This window comes from Pollachius pollachius (genome assembly GCF_949987615.1).
Source record: "Pollachius pollachius genome assembly, chromosome: 16".
NCBI classification, from domain to species: Eukaryota; Metazoa; Chordata; class Actinopteri; order Gadiformes; family Gadidae; genus Pollachius; species Pollachius pollachius.
The window spans coordinates 8,433,574-8,456,775 of NC_136949.1; the positions used below are offsets into that span (position 1 = coordinate 8,433,574).

General features: G+C 43.2%; 2 protein-coding genes across 2 annotated transcripts; both read right to left on the reverse strand.

Annotated features, from left to right (window-relative positions):
* Nucleotides 1–407: 407 nt before the first annotated feature.
* Nucleotides 408–17,670, reverse strand: arhgap18 (Rho GTPase activating protein 18). Its single transcript, XM_079753277.1, has 18 exons — nucleotides 17,379–17,670; nucleotides 11,547–11,757; nucleotides 10,736–10,880; nucleotides 10,005–10,087; nucleotides 9,458–9,619; nucleotides 8,892–8,955; nucleotides 8,309–8,454; nucleotides 6,991–7,062; nucleotides 6,794–6,887; nucleotides 6,295–6,386; nucleotides 5,931–6,008; nucleotides 5,562–5,721; nucleotides 5,133–5,215; nucleotides 4,831–5,037; nucleotides 4,386–4,520; nucleotides 2,876–2,997; nucleotides 2,135–2,190; nucleotides 408–1,761 (listed from the first exon to the last, which is right to left on the reverse strand). Exons 1-18 carry the CDS (start codon nucleotides 17,492–17,494, stop codon nucleotides 1,670–1,672), a joined length of 2,118 nt encoding a protein of 705 aa, XP_079609403.1. The 5' UTR covers nucleotides 17,495–17,670; the 3' UTR covers nucleotides 408–1,669.
* Nucleotides 17,671–19,135: 1,465 nt separating this feature from the next.
* fkbp6 (FKBP prolyl isomerase 6) lies at nucleotides 19,136–22,601 on the reverse strand (the record flags this gene model as incomplete). The annotated part of the gene is made up of 8 exons (XM_079753910.1): nucleotides 19,136–19,205; nucleotides 19,782–19,891; nucleotides 20,232–20,426; nucleotides 20,723–20,842; nucleotides 21,298–21,500; nucleotides 21,846–21,935; nucleotides 22,059–22,176; nucleotides 22,560–22,601. 8 exons carry the CDS (start codon nucleotides 22,599–22,601, stop codon nucleotides 19,136–19,138), a joined length of 948 nt encoding a protein of 315 aa, XP_079610036.1.
* Nucleotides 22,602–23,202: the final 601 nt, after the last annotated feature.

Sequence of the window (23,202 nt, forward strand, 5' to 3'; positions counted from 1 at the left end):
ATAGACCTATATTCATAGACGCCGCATTGGCCTTTAGATTGTACGTCGACGTCGCCGCCATATTGGAGAGGGCAATATTGGCTTGAAAACCAATACAAGTTAAAAAAAAAAAACACAATTACTTTTACATTTCTTAATTATTATTCATTGGTTTATGAGCTACGTTTTTATATATATGGAGATAGAGATATATGTGAAGCATGTTTCTAATAATGGATAATATCCATAGTAACATGGATTATTTGATCAAATACTTTCATGGGCCCATGGCTATTGGCTTGCGTTCATATTTGAATGTACATAGAGTTTGCACATAAATTCATCTTCTTAAGCGCCCAAGTCAAGACAATACAAACAAGAATGGCAATAATTAGTCTACATTATTTATTTACAGAGTTTTAGTGGTCATTTCAGAAGTGGTTATTATACAAATGCATATATCTTTCAATGAAAAAAATATTCACGGTAAAGATGTGGCAGTCTTTACCGTCAAAATTGGTGACACCTTTACACCTTTTAACAGTATTGATTGACATCAAATTGCACAGAGGAAGGCACACTTTAAGTTAAGCCCTCCCACCCACTTTTAGATATCACCAAAAAAGTAATTTGAACGTTTTTACTGAGGACTTCAAATCCCGATCCAACTCAATAAGCCATCTTTCAAGTCAACTAGGTCAGTCTAGTTTGACATTTTTTCATAAATCATTCAACAATCTTTTATTACTGAGTGCACCATAACATCAATCTTTGTCCTGAACTTGATGTTTTCATTTTGTGTTTCAGAGTGGTCATGTCTACGTCCCAAATAAGATACTTGTTGCAAATCGTGGTTAACCTTACTATGGGATGAAACTTATTTCATTCAATTTCATCACATTGAAACACTATCACACTGAAACATGTGAAACTGTGAGAACGACATGTCTAACTACAAGTGCTTAGACCACTATCAGAAATGTCTCTTGTAGTCTCATACTAAAGCCCCTAGGTCTGTAGATTCTCCCAGTAGTACTGTGATTCTACAGTATAGGCCTTTATGTTTGGCAGAAACTGTTGTCATTGGTAGTGGTTCAGAAATGCAGTCACTCATCTTTAGATTTAATTTAAATCAATTTAACAATGAAAGGGTTTGGTTGATTTTAAATGGTGTGCTTGTTATGAATATAATTTCAACAAATAACAGCCTTTAATCACAATACCTTTGTGATTACATATAGAAACTAATTGCTGTCCTGTGGCCATATTATTATAAAAATAATACAGGAAGTATATGGGGTTTTATCAAGTGCTTTTCATACTACCAAATAAGGACATGATGCATTCAGTAAATCGATGGTATCTAATGAACCATTTTTTTACCTGAAAATAGTGGTCACAAAAGGGTACAATTCATCAAATGAACATGAGGCAAATGGGAACCAAAAAACATATTCACAGACTATTTACACGTTCTAGTCCTAAATTATGCCTTTTGCCATCAGCAGGGTTCTGTCGGTCTGCACACTTATGTTGCTCTGCCCTCTCTTACTAGTCCCTAGTCCTAGTCATCTTCAACACAGAGCCACAACTAGAGAGAACCATTTTACATCTCTACCACAATAAGAGCCTGCTGCACCCCAAAACAGGGCCCAATGAGAGGGTCCAGGAATCCGGTGTATGGGTCTCATCACCGCTGCACAGTCTTGATGACCCACTCTGCTGCGGGGTTCAGCTGGAAGAGGTCCTTCATGTACGTCGCCTCGTTCAGACACCGCTCCTCTGAGGGACGTTGGGGAGAGAGGGAGGGGCCAGAAGGATGGAGACACAGAGCAGAGATACAATCAGGGTTGACAGGTCAGAAGCTCAAATAAACCATAGACTCGTTTATGATCTCTGATATTTGTCGTATTGCATATCTGCCAGATTGCTTGTCCACAGCGTGTGTGTTGCACTAAAAAGCTTTAACACCACGACCATAAGTAACAGTGATGCTGAAATTTGTCATTCCATGTATTGATAATGCCCAGTTGCCCACATATAGGTTGTACCTATTACACACAATTCATATAAACACAGGGAGTTAAGGATAAACCTTATATTTCCAGTTGAGCTGCTGTATTTCCACCTTATAAGACGATAAGGCTCCACTTACTGAGATTTCCACCAATCTCATAGAGACACAAATGTTCCCGCTTCACAGGCACTGAACTGGAAAGATATCAAAAAGACAGAGAGGACCAATGAGCGAACACAAGAGACAGAGAGAACAAATGATAATCATTTTGAAGTACAACTCTAAACACTGTAATAGACACGGCAAATATATATTTACAGAAACTGAATTGGACTGCTGCAGGGTTGTGTTCAAATCAGTTGAATTCTTAATTTCACGTTCAAGCATATACAACATTTGGTTTATATCAAACTCGGTTCCCCACTGATTACATTCAGGGGCTCATTGTAAGCAGACTGTCATCTCAAAACCGTCTCATTTACAAACACAGCAGGGTTTAGAAGCTAATGCTCAAATTTGGAGCTGTCATAGCCGCCTATTACGGGACCTGATGTTTACGTCAGGGCTCCACACTGTCCATTAGGAATCTCCTGTTTTTGGATGTAAACGTTCCCCCTCTCAACAAAACGTCTCTCAAGTTTAGCATGATGGTGACGAAACTCTGTCTCAGTTCCAAATTGGAAACACACAGTGATGAAAGTAAAGTGGGGGATACGTGATTGAGTGTGTGTGTGTATATATATATACATAACTAGTGTGTGTGTGTGTGTGTGTGTGTGTGTGTGTGTGTGTGTGTGTGTGTGTGTGTGTGTGTGTGTGTGTGTGTGTGTGTGTGTGTGTGTGTGTGTGTGTGTGCGCACGTGAGTGTAAATATATTACCGGTCCTGGCTCAGGAACCTTGTGAGCACGTCAGCAGCCTGTAACTCTTCGGTGAGCTGGACCGCCATGGAGACTTTGTTGAACTGTGGCGCCTGGACCCGGATAAAACCAACTGAGCCCTGCTGGGAGAGACAGAGACATAACCAGAGGGAGAGACAGAGGGTGAGAGAAGTCAGAGGGAGAGACAGAGGGTGGGAGAGAGTCAGATGGAGAGACAGAGGGAGAGACAGAGACAGAGGGCGAGACAAAGGGAGAGACAGAGGGTGAGAGAGAGTCAGAGGGAGAGACAGAGGGTGAGAGAGAGTCAGAGGGAGAGACAGAGGGTGAGAGAGAGTCAGAGGGAGAGATAGAGGGTGAGAGAGTCAGAGGGAGAGAGAGGGAGAGATAGAGACAGAGACAGAGGGAGGGACAGAGGGTGAGAAAGTGGGAGAGTCAGAGGGTGAGAGAGTGGGAGAGACAGAGGGAGGGACAGAGGGAGAGAGACAGAGGGAGAGAGACAGAGGGAGAGAGACAGAGGGAGCGAGACAGAGGGAGAGAGACAGAGGGAGAGAGACAGAGGGAGAGAGACAGAGGGAGAGGGAGGGAGACAGAGGGACAGAGGGAGAGGGAGAGACAAAAAGAGATAGAGACAGAGACAGAGACAGAGGGAGGGAAAGGGAGACAGAGAGACAGAGAGAGACAGAGACAGAGGGAGAGACAGACAGAGAGAGAGGGAGAGACAGACAGCGAGAGACAGAACAAGACAGAGTGAGAGAGAGAGATACAGACAGAGACAGAGACAGAGAGAGGCAGGAAAGAGAGAAATAGACACAGGGAGAGAGGCCGAGAGCGAGAGGCAGAGAGGGGCGATAAATGAAAAACAGCGGAGGACTCGTGTGGGTGTGAGGCCATAGAGAGATATAAACAGAGACCTGACGACGGTTTAAACACGGCTAAGTGAACATGAAAGCGTCAGTGTCTAGGAGGGCTGTAATCTGATGGGAACCACCCAGGACGTTGTCCTCAGTACCTCCAGTACACCGAGACAAACTAAAGAGACTAGAGAGAGCGGGTCTCTCCTTAATTAAGTTTTGGTTTATACAAAAGGATTCCAAAACTAGCGATCTGATTGGTGCAGCAATTTGATTTGGCATTCTACTCTTTCATCAGACATTTTATGCATTGGTCTGTTTCTGGTTGAATCAATATAAACCTTAAAATGTCAATTAATGCATCACTATAATTATTGTTCATCTTCTCTCTCTTGTTAGTGGTGTATATACAATATAAACAAAAAACAATGTGATAAACCATTTGATAGACTCAAGTGTTGTTTTGGATGGAATCTTCTGGAAACCTCTTTGGTCTACATTAGAACAACCACAACTCTCTTGTGCACAGGAAGTGATGTCACGTGAAAGTGAAAGCCAAGCTCCATCAGATTGTATAAATTAAAAGTACATGTTAGATTAACTCATGACAGCTGCATCCTGGAGGTTGAATGAGTGCATCATTTAATCACAGCCCTCACCTCATTAACGGCCTTCTCGGTAGGTCTGTCGATGGCGATCTTCTTCAGAAGCTTCCTCACCGCCCCCTCCCTGTTCAACTTTTGCTGGTTCTCCGTGTTCTGTTGTCGGACCTGCGTCAGGATGAACTTGGGGATCTAGTGGGGGAGAAGACAAGGAGGCAGAGGGAGATTCATTCCTTGCACAGCTCTCTGGGGAGTTAAGTGGGCTAGGCTTAACCACCACCACCCCCCCGGCCTACACCAGCAGTTCTGCTATGAGATAACGGCTGTACCCCATTGTATAGTATCGTATAGTGCTCTGTGTTGTCAAATGTTTGTATGCTGTATCTGACAACCCTATGTCACGCTTTAAATACTATAGCAGGGAGTCCCCTAAAAATAATCGATGACAAATCACATCACAGGTTCACAGTATATCTGACTAACTCCATCAATGGCCTCTTACTGTCCACAGGAGTCTCTGGTATCTGATCAGCTGCCGCACAATATTAGCAGTGCTTGTTGCCATGGAAATCTCCTGCTGTCCGGTAACCTTGGAGCGGTACCCTTTGAACATGAACATGTTGGGCGCCATGACGACGGAGACGTTGTTGAGTGTCATCTTGTTCTGGGCCTGACGGTCGATCACCCGTTGGAAAAACTCCACCAACACCTGAGGATATAAGAGAAGAAGGTTGGATACCTATCTAAGGATGAAACGGCTTCAGCAGGTAACCATGGAAGGAACAGAAACAAGAGTGTGGGTACCTTCAGGGTATCTCGGTTGGTTTCAGGCAGAAGTAGAACCAGCAGGTTTAAGGCATGCAGCTGTTGCTTCCTTGTTGGGAGCTCTGCATGCAAACACAAACAAACACACACACACACAAACGATTCGGAGGTTAAAAACTTCAGACCCAATTTTTGTGTTTTTGAACAGTGAAGTAATTCAGTGAAAACTCATTGAACTGTATGAAGCCATAAAGGTATGAAGCGTGTTGCAAGATCATCATCTTTTCTTTTCACATCCGATTTCCTCCAGCAACTAAAGGTCAACCTCTTCCTATAATAACTTAAGAGGGCCGAGCTTTTCCCTTCCATCAGAAAGAACCACTTCACACGTGTGTTTAGAACGATCGCGGTCGGCGAAGGTCGACTCCATAAAACTGACGCCACAACTGACACCATTGAACCACGTACTGTCGACAGCAATGAAGGCGTTGAGGTACTTGACGGTCAGCAGGGGATGAGGAAGCTCCCGGATGAACTTCTTCAGAAGGCTAGCGGCGTCGTGCTGTTTCAGCTGTTGCCAGGGAAACACGCCTTCGTAGAAACCAGACTCCAGATCCTGGCACACCGACTAGATACGGGGGACAGACAACGACGGATGTGGGCATTCACGTTAATCGTACGAAGAAAAGATCTATTCTTACCGATATGCTATAGAATAAGTTTGATACCCATCAACGATCTATGCTGCAACTGAAGGTGAAAATGCCATGTGAGGTGGGTGAATATATCACATGTGAGTGATAAATTGCGATGAAAAAGAGTGATAAATGGTCTAACCTTGACTCTAGCGGCCCCTCCGGGGATCCGTAGTAACCCCTCCGTGTTCAGCCCCTCCTCCTCGATATGACTGATTAACTTGGGAGGAAAAGGACACAAAATACAAAGTCAAACCAACACAGCCGGTTCACAGGATTTCTTTCTGCAATTTCTATATATATTTATATTCGTACCACTCTCTAGTTTTAAATCAACTCTTTTTAATTCATTCTATTTTCTTTAAATGTATTCTGTGGATGCATGTGACACTAATATTGTCTGCATGTTGTCGACTACATTGCAAGGTGGCAAACAAATGTCATGTTACTACGACTTCTACTACGACTGCTGTTTAAAGGTCAGCACCGGGCACCGGACCACCCACCCTCAGCAGTATGAGGGGCACCTTGCTCCCAGGCAGCCGCCTCTGGTCCTGATCCAGCAGGGTGGCGAGGGGAACGCCGAAAAGACCGCTCTCTGTAGGAGCATCAGACGAGTTAAGACCCAGCCAAAGGAAACGGTGCAAAGACATGAAAAGCACGTGCAAAAATGATATGATATTAGAAGAGCTGTTCTGATGCAGATCTGAACAGTTCTTCTAGTGACATATCATTGGGCTTAATCCTTGCACGTATTTTTCATTGGACCAAAGTAGAAAGTAAACTTGGCCTGGATGAGGTTCTTAAGGGTCTACGGAAACGTTCACCTCGATGTGACCCTGTACGTGTTCCCGCTTATGTCCATTTAGTCACGCATACTTTTCTTTCTGTGTTTAGAATGCTTGTTTGTTCAAGTATGTGTGTTCAAGCATATATGAGTGTGTGTTTAAGCTTGCATGTGTGTTTAAGTCTGTGTTTGGTGAGGCTGATGTGAGGGCTATTTACCTTTAGCCTTGACTTTAACAGCTTTGTGGGATTTGGGGTCTATCCCACAAGTGTCAAAGAGGGCCGTCATCTCAATAAGCACCAGCCGTCGCACCTTGTAGACCATAGATACATAGGTTGAAATACATAGGAAATCCTGATGCATGTTCTAATTAATGTTAAGTATACTGGCACACATAATACTGGTAAGTAATTACCTTTTTCATATCCAGTGAAGAAAGGTCTCCTATTCTGGTCTGGCCCGTCTTATCCTGAATCAACTTGAAGTTCTGGGGAGAATGAGGGGGAAAAGGGATCAGCAAATCAACATCCTTCAGCAAACACGTTCAAATGCCATTTACCACACATGGCCACCAGGTAGCGGTAAAGTTCAGCACTACCAACCGAACTAACTACTACTAAAGTCCAAACAAACAACACCTCAGGAGTACCTTGCACACTGACTTAGATCGTTAACAAATGGAAATTTGTTCATACCTCCCGTGCCCTTAATGTATGCACTATATTTGAGTGCCAGTGTCATTTTCATATATTTAAAAGCGTATTGTAATAAGCAATTAACAAAGCAGGAAGCACAAATCAACGAATGATTAAATAAAGACTTTAATAAAAGGTAATGTGGCAACAACGTTGTGGCCAGCGTGGAATATAACCATGCAGCTTATCATGATCTTACAGACAACAGTAACGGAAAGGAAGAAACTCCTCTTTAACATACGATGACTAAAAAAACATTCCTGTTGAGGCAAATCATGGAAGCGCTGTATCAGATTCTCCGCTGAATCCTCTGACCAATGGGCTGCAGCCCTGCTCTGGGGCCATTAGCACCTCCTGTGATGGTTCTCTCTCTGTGTCTCTGTTCCTCCCAGGGGGAGAATACTTCACTGGTCCTTCCCCAGACTTTATTTTCCTTTCCCCTCTACTATTGTTTGCAATACAAAGCAGAGGATGCGCTCTCCCGTGATGAAAACCACAGAACCGACCGACATGTTTCCTTTGTTGTCATGGCGATGTCACGCTGAAATAGGGCGTGGCACGAGACATAGGGAACAACGCAGGAGTTATGTCCTCTTCACTTTCCCAAGTCTCTCTTTTGTGAGTGACCTACCTCTCTTCTTTTGTTGGAGGGCCTCACTTTGTCCTCATTGATCTCATGAGGGCAACTAATATATCTTCAGTAGTATCGATAGGTTATAAACAAATCATAATATAATAATATCGGTACGCTCAACTGTTGGATGAGAACCCAGAAGGTAATAGATTAAGTAAGAGTATAAATGTGTTGCATTTGTTCACATGAAGGCGTTGCTGGGGCGGAGAGAGAGTGTGTGCACGAGAGATAGATAGATAGATAGATAGATAGATAGATAGATGATAGATAGATGATAGATAGATTATAGATAGATGATAGATAGATAGATAGATAGATAGATAGATAGATAGATAGATAGATAGATAGATAGATAGATAGATAGATAGATAGATAGATAGATAGATAGAGAGACAGTGACATACCGGTAGTTTGTCATCAGGTGAGTGCAGAGGTTTTGGACTGGACACGACCTTTAACCTTTGACTGTGTTCCTTGTAATCGAGTGCCTGCTCTGAGAAGGATAACTTGTCATTCCATTCGGTCTCCATCTCTTCAGAAATGTGCGTTGCTTCACCACACACAGACAGGCAGGAAAACCGACAGATAAAGAGAGGCACACATAGTCAGAAGACACATAATGTAAGGAGAAGTAAATGATTTTCTCTCAAAAGAAGCAGAGACATTTACATACAGTATTACAGGTTAATAAACTGCTGGTGTAGCCTCCACTGCAGCTCCCCTATGTTAAATTCTACTTTCCAACCCATTTTTTCCCTCAAGCAAAGAAGAGTGGATAAAGACAGGGATTGAGCCACGGTCGGATTTTGGAGTATATTGATGGATTTAATAATATCTCATCATCTCAACATTTTTTAAAAATTAAAAGTGAGAGCTGCAGTTCAAAACAATGCAAATGTTGGAATGGCAAGAAAATTGTCCCGAGTTCAAACTGGGGACATTCAGCCACTGTGTACTCACAGCATTGTGTATTTATGCTTCACATACCATTAAAAGCCCCATCTTTTTCTTGGTTCTCACTTTTCTCTTCCAGAATGGTAGCCTCGTCAACCTGCAACGCACAAGACATGTGAGATTCTCACACGGCATGTCAATATTTAACAAAATATAACATACATGTTCAACCATGCGCCAGTTGGCTGCCTCTGAGTTACACATTATCTTGTCTGTCAATTAGTGGACAGACTCTTCTTAACTAGAAGTCAAGGTGACTCCGAAGTTAGCAAAGGCAATACACACAAGTATCAATGCATTCGTCCAAATAACCCTAAACCTTCTATACAAGCATATAACAATAACCTTAACCTGAATCCCAGCAAAAATATCAAACAAGACTTAAAAATAAAATAAAAATGCTGTATTTGTACATGACATTTGTATTGCATATGTCTGAAAACACAGAGTAAAACCAAAATGCACTTGGCATACGTGAATGCTATTTCAGCGTTGTTTTATCCCATACCCTCAGTCATGCACTGTTAATCATCACACGCTTTCCTTAACCACTTCGGCTGTCTCTTGAGCCTGCTCTTCACCCATCCCATCATACATGCCTTAGTGGGCGTGTGCGTCTCGGGGGCTCTGAAGATGTCCCTGACGTCGGGGGCGTGTTGGCGGTTGCGTCGCTTCAGCGTCTGCAGCGAGACTACGCGGCGCTCAACAGCCGCCGCCTGGGCCCGGGTCAGCGTGGACAGGAAGACGGCGCTGTCCTCTTCCTGTCCATCACAATGTACATTGTTTATCGGTTATTGTTTTGACCAAGGTGGGATGTTGTTGATTTGTCGTCTCAAGCATTTTCTGATAAATCGGCCCTAAGCTGACACCTCAGGTGGGCATGTCCGGCCAGCTGTATGACGGATAGATCGGTTTCCCTGTGGAGTAAGTTGCCTGTGTGTTGGATGTTGCAGACATATCTGCAATGCCGTCTACTTATATTCTCAATTAACATTTCCCGTGGTCTGCTAATTTTCCGTCAGCTGTTAAAAATTGCACCCTCATTTCAGACTGGATGAGTAGATAATGAGAAACAAATCATATCATGCATTAAAAATGTTCACAACCGACACAAGAATGTCAACAAAGTAGCAAGATGATGCACACCTGATCCTGGTCCGGAGTCAGCGAATCATCAAACAGCCCAGTAAGACCCGCCTCCGCTAGCCACGCCTCTTCCGACTCTCCCTCTGCGGAGAGGAGACAATTGAATAACAACGGAAAGATACGATTATTACTTTTGTCATCATCCCTATACTTTTAAATACATAAGGATAAGGACATCCTTTGCCCAGGAAAGGGAAGGAGGAACTTCCGTTAGGGCTGACACACACACAGGACGTATAGTGTTTGTGTTGGCGAACAATAGCTCTGGTCTAAGGGCATTCTAAATGGCTAACACTTGGAATCTGGAAGATCAACACTAGCATCCATCAACATAAGGTACCAGAGCTGCTATGTTTCCTTTCCCTTGCCCTCTTCAACACTCACACACAAGATGGTCACAACATTCTAATTTAACAAGTGTCTGTGTTTCTGTGTGCGTGTGTCTGTGTGTCTATATGTATTTGTGTCTGTGTGTCTGTGTGTCTGTGTACTTTGATGCCATGGTTTTCAGTCTTGTATCCACTACAGCATAGACACACAGGTACACCAAAATAAACACGCACGTCGTTAGGAGGAGAGGCATTCCCAGGACAAAGTACAACACAAGGTTTCGTTATAAAATAAACACGGTATCTTTACGGCGTAGGTGTAGTGATAAATACTCCCCTTCAGTGAGCCTCAGAGACATCAAACAACGAAAAAATAACTCCCGCGCATTTTTCCGCACGTACCTTCTGGAACTTTCTGCTGGTCGTCCTCTTGGATCTCTCCCCCAGACTCCCCCCTCCCCATGCCTCCCCCATCACCTCCCCCAGAGCAGGAGATGTTCTCCACCTCCCGCCAGTAGTCGTCCATCGCAAGCTCGCCCAGAGAGTCCTGGAGAACAAAGAGAGACGACACGGAGATGAGGTCCTGGGAACAATCAGAGACTTGGAGAGACACGATGAACGGGAGGGAGGGAGAGAGAGAGAAAGCATAGCCAATAAACTCACACACACTGACAACATGCTGGATCCTGTATGGACAGGCATGGTATGAAGATACAGAGATAGAGATCCAGACAGAAAAACCCACTTCACACACAATACAAATGTGTCAGGATGCCTTTAAAACTCTATGTGAAAGGGTGAACTGAGAGGGAAGATATTTTAAGCTCTACAATTCATGCAAAACTAAGACAAACTAATTGTGAAATAGTTCCGCACACAATAAGCAGAGTGAAGCGAAAAAGAAGGACAGGTCAACAAAGCCAACCGTTGAGGCATAAACAGCCACACAGCTGTCCTTCAACAGGAAGGGCCAGTGAGGAATGGCCACACTTTTCTTCTCGCAGTGTGGTAGCCACTTAAGTTGTAGCAGTGAGGGTGTTTGACTGCCTGTCTCCCTTTTATTAGGGGGATGGAAAAGGTGTGAGGCATGAGGCCTTTACATTCCTCAGCGTTGACCCTGATCATTAATGAATCCGCAGTCTAGCATGAAATAAAACAAGATAAGATAACGCTTTATTAATCCACATATAAAACAACAACAACAAAAATCCACCTGGGAGTTGCAGCGCTGGAAGGCCGGGTGGGAGCCGGGCCGGAGCCTGGGGCTGGCGTCCGACCTGGGGCTGCTGCCGGGATGTGTTTTGGGGTAGCGGGTGCAGACGGGGCTGGCCTGTTGCGACGGAGGTTGGGCGGCACCGCTGGTGGCTTTGAGGCCTTGTTCCGACGTGTTGCTCTGTTGCACACTGTAGTGTCCCATCCTGCGGCTGTCGAGGTGGGGGGGGGGGGGGGGGGGGAAGAGAGAGAGAGAGAGAGAGCGGTTAGACTGGACACCCGACACGGCTCAGGTCAGTCAGATGGGACAGAGTAACAAGCCATTCACACACTGCACGCACGCACACGCACACACACACACACACACACACTAACACACACTGAGTGGGCCGACAATCAAACAGAGAGACCGGCAGACAGCGAAACAGACAAAAAGACAAGATAGGTTTATTAAGAGGTAAGGGACGAGCCCATAAGCACTGACAAAAAGAAGAAAGGCATAGACTGTTGCGTGGATAGTCCTGAAAAGGTCATCATCACCACAGAAAGTAGCGAAGCAAACCGAAGCAAAGCGACACGGGATGACACACTCAGTTTGCAGTAACTTGACAGACACAGGAAGATCACAGACTATATTCAGATATTCAGACAGACAGACAGGCCTAGCCTAAGATTTGTATTTCTCTGAAACAACCACGAATAAGTTTAAGCCTAAGAATATCATAGCATACAGCGGATTTCCTGCCTTCCTTCCTTGATTGCAGTGCTTACAGATGCAATATTGGCATTCCCTTGCCACTCTAAAGAGAATTGGTTTCAGGTTAAATGTAAGGGGTTGAAGGATAACATCATTATTCACACATTTTCTTATCAGGCTCAAGCAGCATGCTGTACTTTTTCCCTCATCTGTACTTGTGTGTTGTTCACACATGCACACACATGTGCACACGCACCCACACAATTCACAATTACGTCAGAACAATTGCAAGCTTATGATGCTGGGCGGTTTTTTTTGAAAGACGGTAAACAAAAAACACCTGGGCATTGAACTTTAACAATTCAGACGTGTAAATTTCTTGTGAACTCCACAGTGATAACGACTTAATTAATTCAATGCCACTCAACAGTAACATTTGGGAAGTAAATTGCTATATTAGCAGCTTGCAATAATCATTAAGCCAATAAGTTACTGCTAGGAGTTGCTAATTTGACAGAACTTAACCAGCCTTTTGTGACAGAAATTGTGTTAAACACGAGTTACACTGTACAGATTTTTGCCCCTCGACAACAGGGGACACCAGACAAGAATGTCACACTCAGCACTGTGTGTGCGTGTACTGTCTGTCTGTGCATGTGTGCGTCTGTGCGTGTGTGTGCCTGTGTGTGTGTGTGTCAAGGGGAACTGGGGCATCAGTGCGATTACTCACACAGTGATTATTTTGAATAAAAATCAAAGTCAGCAACCTTCAGTGGCCCTTTAGCGGTTGCATGGAGTAGACTGGCAGAAATAATGGCCAGCTAATGCCTTTACATGCATCTTGGGTCAGCTTTCAAACAAATAAAACAGAGGGCTGAAAAGGTTTAAAAAATGTTACCATTACCAACAATTGCACAACCAAAATATGCACTTATTCTTGATTTTCTTAAGGTTCTTTCTTCGTGTTATACTAAAAGGTAACTTAATTGCTCTCCTCACCCAGGTGATTTCCTCTGTGTGTTTACCTGGCCTCCCACTGGACCCTGTGACGTCACACTAAGGAAGTGTCTGGGGCTTATCTCCACAAACTGAATGGCTGAAACCCGATAGGTCCAAAACCAACCGTAGCCATAATGAGCCGCACTCATTAGTTATCCACCCATTAGCGGTGTCATTGTGTTCTACTTACCATACAGCTATGTTACAATACATGAAATATTGCAGAGAGCTATGCAAGAACAAAGCAAGAGTATAAACAACAGTGTAGTGAGACATAGAGGACACAGAGTGTCAGGCGCATGAGAGTGTTACACTTACTTTGTAAACAGTGTTCCCAGGGAGATTACAGCAAAAGGTCAGATCTCCAACTGCGACAAAAGTATCGTCGATTTGGATAAAGGACAATGTAAATCTGTCACGTTGCCCATTTTACAAGAAAATGTCCAATTATAGTGGTCAGATTGTACAATAAAGCTCCCGCTTTCTTCCTGTGTCCCTCTCTTTCTCATGTATTAAAAGGAAAGGGATTCTGCATTTTCACATAGCTCCGCTCTTTCCTCCAGTCTCCCAACCTCCTTGATGTGGCAGGAAATTACAACATTACAACGAGACGCCAACATTTCTCATTTAATACTCTCTCCCACTCCAAGTGGGTCAAAGCCTTTTTGAGGCACGTCTGCCCAAAGTACATGATTATTTTTCATCTTCTAGTACAGCTGAATGGGTCATTGGTAAAAAAGTGTCCAGGCCCAGTCAGACTAGGCTACTTTACATACTTTCCGTCACTACAACCGGGGGCCTTAACTACATACCGATAGCAGTAACTTGATATTCATTAACTTGGAATTATCTGGAATGCATTATGAACCAGGAACACCTGACCCCAGGCCAAACACCAAGGGAGCCCATTTACACACAAACTTTTTGACATCCGTACACACTTCTTAAGCTAGGAAGACATTGCTTGCAACAGGATGACAAGCCATGGTTTGGTAACTCTAGTGCATGGCACCTACGCGTACACAGACACACACACAGACACACACACACACACACCTGGTTAATCATTTATTCCCAGCGCAAGCTATATATAAAATATGGCTTCAGCTCAGAACTATACAACTAAGCTGAGTAAACAAGCACACAAAACTATTTTTAGACACATAAAGTCTAGAGATCAGGTTACAACATCGATCTATGCGACATGCGTCATTTAGTGGACACTATGAAATTTGACACTGTGTAATTGTGATTACCATTGGACACTTGTGTTTACAGCTCCGATAGGGTACTTTGTGAATGATAGGGCTCTACTGAATTGAGTGAAATGATTGGTCCCTTGACACTGATGATGCTGGATGTGTCCTAGGAAATCCCTTATCTTAGTTTCTGTGGCTAACTGAGTCACGTTTTACTTCGCACGTTTAACTGCCACGCTAAGAATTTAACCCAAGACAGCCTCAGCCAATGATGACTAAACCATTAAACAGCACTCACACACCCCTCGAAAAAGCTTCAGATTACACATACTTTTTTTTAAGAAGATAGACATTATAGAAAGACAATAGCTGCATCAATACTATATTTGTTCAGGCTTCTCTTAGTATGGTAGAGATTTTTATAAGCAGAACAATACCACAGCCACACCTGTTTAGCGGTCATTGCAAGAGAGAGAGATAAAAAAATAAAGCTTTCCATCCTTTGTTCCTTTATCTACACACTTCTCTTATCACCTGCCAAGGGTTGGCCATCAGCGACTACCATTGGTCGCGTGTGATGAAACACAAGGAGGGAAATGGGCCTAGTCAAATTCATGTGGAAACTGGTCCCAGGAACAAACCAGGCTGCTGAATATTCCCGCAAATTAAATCATTGTAATGTTAAAACGTGTGTGAAATAAATAATTAATAGTTTGTTGTTCATATGAATCAACATTTCTCATTCAAAATCAACTTCTAGATCAGCCGTGGTAGAGTTGAATCACCACTTGTTGAAAGCCATCAACTTAATGGAGTGATTTAGGCGAAGAGGAAAAAGTACAATGAGTGTGTATGTGCAGTGTGCACGTGATTCATTAAAAGAGTGACAAAGAGAGCTAAACAGAGAAAGACTGTCTCACGGATGTCAGCTGGCACCTGTTGATCAGGCTGTGTGAATTCAAGACACACACACACACACACACACACACACACTGAATGAACAGACAAATGGTGTCTCCCGGCGTGACACAACAGATCTTGCAATGCCCACACGTGCAGCATATCTATGACGTTTAAATGCCATAAATGTTGCTGCAGCCCAACTTTCTGGAGCCTCTGCCTCAATTGACCAATACGTTGGTGTAAAAACATTGCTTGCCACCTAAAAATGCCCTGGATTTTCATTTGGATCCCTAGCAACCAATTTGCTAGTTAGTCATTTGGCAGTTTTTGTGGCTTAGAGTGAATTCAGACACATGTAACTAAGATGCAGGTAGGAGTTAGGCTCACATCATCTCAATCTTGCACAAGAATGCCTAAAGGTAGGGTTCAGATATTGGGGATTGAACTCAGTACCGTTCGTTGAACCACTATTATCCTCTCCCCTACCCATAGGGGATTTTCAGCAGCTTATTGCAGAGAATGGCTCCAAAATGATGTCCTCTCAGTAGCCTTTCAGCAATACTTTTTATTTTCTTATTGTTAACACTGAATCCTAGACACAAAACCTGTATGGTATAATCCTCACATGGAGGGGAAAGGGCCTGTCATACACAGTTATTCGCTTGAGGCTGTGTGTTACCCAGCATGGACAAGCGCAGGATGTGAACATGCAGCCGTTCCACTCAGGTTCACAGTTAAAGTGTCATAGCTCTGTGAATCCACTTAGCACTGCTGTGTGAGCGGGCGTCCAGCGTTAGACAGATGCTGGTGAACGACATGGTAACGGCCAAACCGCTTTGGAATAATACCACAGTAAGAGCAACGTTGCTACGGCAACTGCTGCAATTATTTCTGGAGATGGACCAATGATGACCAGTGACTCATTTGAATGCAGAACTAAATAAAATGAATTGGTTCGATTTAGACGTTGTGTACCATTCAGAAACAAACAAGGAACAACAAGAGGTGGGTATTCTTTCCGACTGAGCAAGACAGGAACCAAAAGTTCTACTTGGGCTACTGTAGTTCCTCTTCCTCTTCTTCCTCCTCCTCCTCCAACCCATGTTAGGCAGGAAGACCACAGTAAGCAGAGGGTTTGTGACCCACAGCCACTCTGCCCCTGTCTCTCATGTCAAGTCAGGGGGAAACAATGGGCCACAAAACTAAGCCTTCAAGTCAACCTAGACAGGACCAACACAAACACACATGGAGGACACGCGACTACACACACACACACACACACACACACACACACACACACACACACACAGCTGGGAGAGGTGACACAAAGGCTGGCTGTAATGTGACGCTGTTTTTTGCCAGCAAGCTGGACAGGCCATCTGGAACAAACACGTACACACACACACACACACACACACACACACACATACACACACACACACACACACATCAGTCTATATGTTCTGATGTTGTGTGCGTTGATTATGTCTTGAACACGCGCTGTATCACTCACAAGTAGTCACATATACAAGCAGAACACACACACACACACACACACACACACACACACACACACACACACACAGTATTCTTATAACATACATTTAGGTTGTGTGTCTAGTTATAATATATTATCAGAGGTGACTACCTACAGGCATTAGCTACAAACAATAGAACAAGGCCAGATTAGCTATCTAAAGCTGTTAATGCACATAACGGTGGGCTATTCAGTGAGGAAACATGTTCCTGCATGATGTACACACACACACACACACACACACACACACGTTTCCTTCAATGATGTAAATATTAGTGAACTTGGTCTTAACAACAATACTCAACAAATGGGTACACCCAAAGCTCGCTTGTTGACCTTCGCTCAATTGCTCTTATTATGTCACTCCAATAGTCACACGCAGTCACCTTTAGTCAATGAATCACACTGTGGAATATGATAGGCATGCGTTTGCTCCGTTTAGTTTCAGGGGAAGTTTCGGAGACCGGGCACTTGCAGACACACTTCTATGTACCGTACCTCGGATGCATTGGGTCGGGGTCCGCTGCAATTATTCCGTTTTTCGGCAGTAGTTCGGTGTTGCTACAGTAACCCGTCAAAACCACTCCCTGGGACTCCTGCTGCTGACGACTCATATTCAATTTTCTTTATCTTCTTCCTCTTGTTTTTTTTTTCTCTATTCGTATGCTGTCATTGCACACCCAATCACCAGTGTGCGGCTGACCTGATCTTTTTCCGCTCACTATCTATCTATGCATTCTGGCGAACTGTGTTGTGACCGATTCATTTTGAAAACAATGAACGCTGCCTATCTCCCTCCAGTCCCTCTCTTCTTTGCCACTTTTCCTGAACAAGTCATGGCTGGACAGAGGCGGCCGTGCAGATAAAATAGCGCACTGGGATTGGCTGAACAAACTACTTGTAACGGAGAGGGTGTGCACACGAGCCATGGGATTACAGTGGATTGTGGCGCCCCCTGCTGCTTTGTTAAAGCGACACTATCCCACAAATAATGGCATATGGGAATGTGATAAAGGGGTATTTAATATTTATATATTTTAAAATATACATATATACAATACAATACCAGGTACCAGCTTAGAATACCGAATTACATTTTTGGAAGAAATATGGCAACATCAATTCTTTAACACGGCATTTCATTGTTAGTTATATTTAAGGTACTGCCGTTTCGGAGGAATTTAGGAATGAATAACGAGGAATTCATTCGTTATTCATATAAGTTTAAAACACTACCGAATTCACCACCAAACATCTACTACACGGGTCAAACCTGTGCCGACATCCAACGCAGAAACATATGTTCATCATTACATGCCATCACAAAACGTGGAGGTTTTACCTGAGGTGAAGGTAGTAAGCAAGCCTAGAAACCATTGCGATTAAAGATCCCTCCAAGAAGCGAGTCAACGCTGCACATCACACTGACCATGCGTGCAGTGCAATACTGAAACAGGTTGACGCACACTACTGACAAGAGGATTGGATCAGTCAGAGGCAATCTCTTTTCCACCCTCCCCCCTCCTCCCCTTTAATCATCAAGCCTTCTCTGCTCCTTTGCGGTTTTCACTTACAATCAATATCTGACACACCCGAATAAGTTAGGTGACGTTGCTACATGACGTCACTTTGATTTAGCTAATGTTCCAAAAATGTACGTCACTTTGATTTAGCTAATGTTCCAAAAATGTCGGACTTGTATTCAATTAGTTGGGATAGTCATGTACAGGTGCATAGGAATAAGTTTAACATTGGGGGGGACACATATCGGAAACCTGACAGATCCGGTATAATTTTTAGGTGGGACAAATGCGCCTGTCTCCGATATTGGAGGGGACACGTCCCCTCCGTCCCCCCCGGTTCCTACGCCCTTGGTCATGTATATGTGGGGCTTTGGGGTCAAGAATCTCAAGCTTGTGGGGAACTGATTGATATTCATCGCTTAGTTTTTTCACCAAGATGAAAATAAAAGAAGGAATAAAACACTGTTTAAGTGCATATATATTTTTATTACATAACAGACCTCAAACACAAACCTCTTTCATACTTTGGCAGATCACAAAAACCCAACTTGACAAAGAGAACAAAGAAATGAATGTACTAAAGGCGTCTTCATTTTAATATCGCCCAGCCTGGTTTTTATTACAACCAGGGTAACAAATGGTGTACATAACGCCCATAGATGTCAACGATGTGGAGAAACGTTGACATCTTTGGGCGGTATGTACACCATTTGTTGGTCCTTGGTTCTTTCTTCAGGTCCTCAATGCTTGAAACATCCTGGTGTACACCTCTGTTTGCTGATCCAGGCCCTTTTTATAGCATCTGCAAGAAATAGATCCATTTTGTTAGACCTAAATTAACGATTAATAAAAACGATTTGTGGAAAGTGCATGTTTTTGACAACATTCCATTTGTAGCAGCATTTGATGAGCGTGAACGTTTGGCTATTTTAAATGTCTGTATACAAGGTTTCCCATATTACAACAACCAGTAGGAACAACATACTGAACAAGTTTTTTTGACCAGCCTAAGTTGAACAACATTTAACTGACTCCACACCTCCAGAAAAAAACTATAACTGTGGCTAATAGCTTATTATAAAAAAATGTGCATGGGTAAATTTGGATTTACCCATGCAATTGTATCATTTTTCCTTCAGAGTCCACAAGAGCAAAGGCAAACATTCTCTTCAGGCTGGGAAATAACCTGCTAAAACAATTAATGTGTGACACTTAAATCAACTACAACAAGTTAGCTACTGTATAACCTGTATACTCATGCACTATGGAGCAATAGTTACAGGTATTACTTCCCTTATTCTTCACATGCTACACATTTAAGAGGAGATCAATTGGCCTGATGTTAGGAACTGGAAGCGGGAGTCAACGGCCTACTTACATGGCCGCCTTCATCAGCAGATTGTTAATGTCACGGTCAAAGGGTTTCTTAGCTTGAGCCATGATGAGGACATTATGGGCTTGATTGTACTCATGCTTGTCCATGTAGGCCTGTGGAAAAAAAATACAAATGGCTATGGCAAAATCATACAGGACTACTTCATGGTACGACATTCATGGCATGTTAAAATGCAACCATCATCACCTCATCAGGTGCTTTAAAGAGACAATGGTTTGTCATTATGTACACTACTTTGTCTGACCCCGGAAAGTACATAGAAAGGATCATCTGCCTAGAACTAATTCTTTCTAGGACTGGCTGTATTCTCAACCAAAACTAGTGATTTCTCATGGCTGCTCACAGTAATCAATTTAGAAATGACAAGGGAACAGCAATATGTCACCATTGATTCAGTAATTGTAATCTTACAGTAAGAAAGCGTTGTCCTACCTGCCCACTGCGGAACAGAGCCTTGGTGTTGTGGGGATCTATCTCCAGGGCCCGGTTTGTATACTTCAGAGCTTTCTGAGGACTCTCCAGACGTAGCTCGGTCAGAGCCAGGTTCAGGTAGAGGGGCAGCAGCAAGGCCTTCACCTCCCCCTCGTCCACCTTCTGCGTCAGCCTGGTCATCAGCACTGCCGTCGCCTGTTGAGAGCCAAAGGGTTGAGGAGGCTGCATCACGGGTCATAACTCCCTTTTTCCTGACTACATTACCCCTTAAAGAAACATAAGTATATGCCTGAGAACAATCGTCTATTAATGATCATTTCCTTCTCTTAGCTCAATAGAATATTCATTAATTGGCTTAAACAGGCAGAACAAATGACATTTTGTGAATATAATTGGAAAAGCAAACAAGACAAAAAAGTGTAAGAAAATAATTTGCCAAGTACAATTCAAATATTTGAAGGACTGATCGGATGTATTCGGCTAGCTTCTACCTGTTTATAGTAGTCTTTAGCTCTGTCATGACGACCCTGGTTGAAAGAGCGGTTACCCAAGTTGCGGAGTGTATTCACCACACTGCTGAGTAGAGAAAGAGGAAGGGAATTCTGGGCATCCTAGGAAGGGGAAGGCGCAAGATGTGGTTAGAACCAACCGACGATGAGCTATATGGAGGTTTCACTTCACAAGCTCTCGAGTCGTCTTTGGTTACAGAAGTTGTGAAGAGTTCTCGATAGGACGAGGAGTGGCAGTTTGGTAGGTCAATGGACCAGAATTAGTAGTAAAGATTCAAATCAAGATGAATCAACAATTTAGTACAATTTATTATAGTTAATCCATCAGTGAAGGGAATTTAAGACTAATGGGAAATGATGGAAAAGATTTTAAAGATCATATTGTCCAGTTCACCTATTCTTTTTTTAACAGAGTAATCATACAATTTAATTGGCAAGACAGCAGAAAAGATATCGTCAGAGATCAGCAAACTGTAACAAAAACCTGTGTCTGTAAAACGATACACCGATAGTGTGCTTGACACTTCAGAAAAAAAACATATTTTAAGTCCACTCACCGGCTCCAGAGCGAGGAAACCGTTGGCCTGGGCGGAATCGAAAAAGTCCATCACCTGGACATTGTAGAGAATTGGGGCGGCGGGAGGGATGAGAGGGGGGCAGCCCATCTCCCCGAAGGCAAATTGTGGCTGGAGGAGGAAGCGGGAGAACTCCCCCTTCTTCATGGTCATCAGACCCAGCTCCAATCCAGCCAGGGTGATGTCTGGGAGAGACGATATATAGCAGGTACTACACGGAAGTGGACGAGTGGGTTGTTGGCCTTCCCATATGTGCTACCTGTAGGCATCCTTGATGCAGATGACAACTTACCTTCTGCTTAACGACATAGAACTGACGTCACATTAAGTCGCTTTGGTTAAATGAATTTTCTAAACAGTAAATACCATCAGTACTATAATTTAGACTTCAGGTGGGCGGTCCCTTCAACCAAAGTGATGACAACGACAGGATAGTATATAGTATTGCATGGTAGAGCAATGCCGTGTCTAATTCTATGACATTAGTTGGAATGTGTTTATCTCGAAGCCACTTGAAGGCAATGACTGACCTCGCCCTAGCGTCATCAGTCGTGGGTACTTGAAGTTGTTGTTGTTATCAAAGGGCTGGTCCGCATACTCCAGAAATGCTGAGTAACGGACTGTACAGAAAGAAGACACTATAATCACATTAAAAGCCCAGAATGTGGTGATGACATCATTCCCTTCAGAAAGCCAAGCGAGCAGGTGTGTTTGTGTGGGTGTTTGTGTGTGTGTATAAATACTCAATACTGAAGCTTCTCTGGGTATAGGTGGGCCTTCTCCAGGTTGTACCAATTCTTTGCGAATCCCTCCACCATCGATGATATCCTCCATTCGTAGAGCCAAGCAACCAAAGGGGCCCTGAATCGCCCCATATAAACATTACCGCATTAAAGAATTATGCATATCCACTGCCCACTGCTTAATAACCAAAACTCTAGGCACTTAATCTGAACGTTTACAACATAATACAGTCAACGTGAAGTTGACGTCCCACCGTGTTGACCACTATCTATGGTGAACGCGCCATGTTTAGAGCATGTACGAGTACGAGGACCTTTCTTGAATAAAACGTGCAATAAATCATATTCCATTTTGTTGTTAAAAAACAAAAACTTCATGAAAAATCATATATATATATATATATAGTTGTATTCGTTGTTACTATTTTCGCGTTACCTTTGACAGCAAGCATTAGCATTTAACAAGCTAATAGTAAATAGCATTGTGAGTTTGAAAGTTACCTTGGTGGTTGTATTTCGCTGATTAAAGTTGGCCGAATGCATTGTTAGGTTTTGATCCGCTAAGCTACTCGTTCTTCTTTATGAACTTGCTGTGGGTCTTTATCGTGAAAGGTTTATTATCGGGAGGGGACCTTTCTTTACACGTGTGTGTTCGAGCGTTTCATTATTAGGAGAGACGAAAAGAGAGTAAGCCACGTCACTTGAAAAAACTACAAATAATACGCCGAAAGTGCGTATGGGCGACTTTTTTGACTTTATTTTCTTTTCAGAATTTAATTAATAATTTAGTTTAGCAATTTTATAATTTGATTAATCGCTTATTTTTTTTTTTTCTTGCAAGACCAGATGTGCTTGATTGCATTGTGACACAGAGGGCCCGGTTCACATAATTGGTCAGCACCAGTCACAACGCAGCGCAGGCGCAGTTAAATACAGGTGCTGAGGGTTCACGGCTTCTCCGTTCTCCAACTTTCACGACAGAACGATTTCCTATAATTGTTTAATAGCCTACCTTCAAATTATAGTGATTAGTGTTTACAAATGGCATTTGTTCTGATGCCAATGCCAATTTCCATGACTATGTCTATGTTATTCAACTACCGTATGTATGTTAGACCCTACAGGTTGGCCCAACGCATCACAC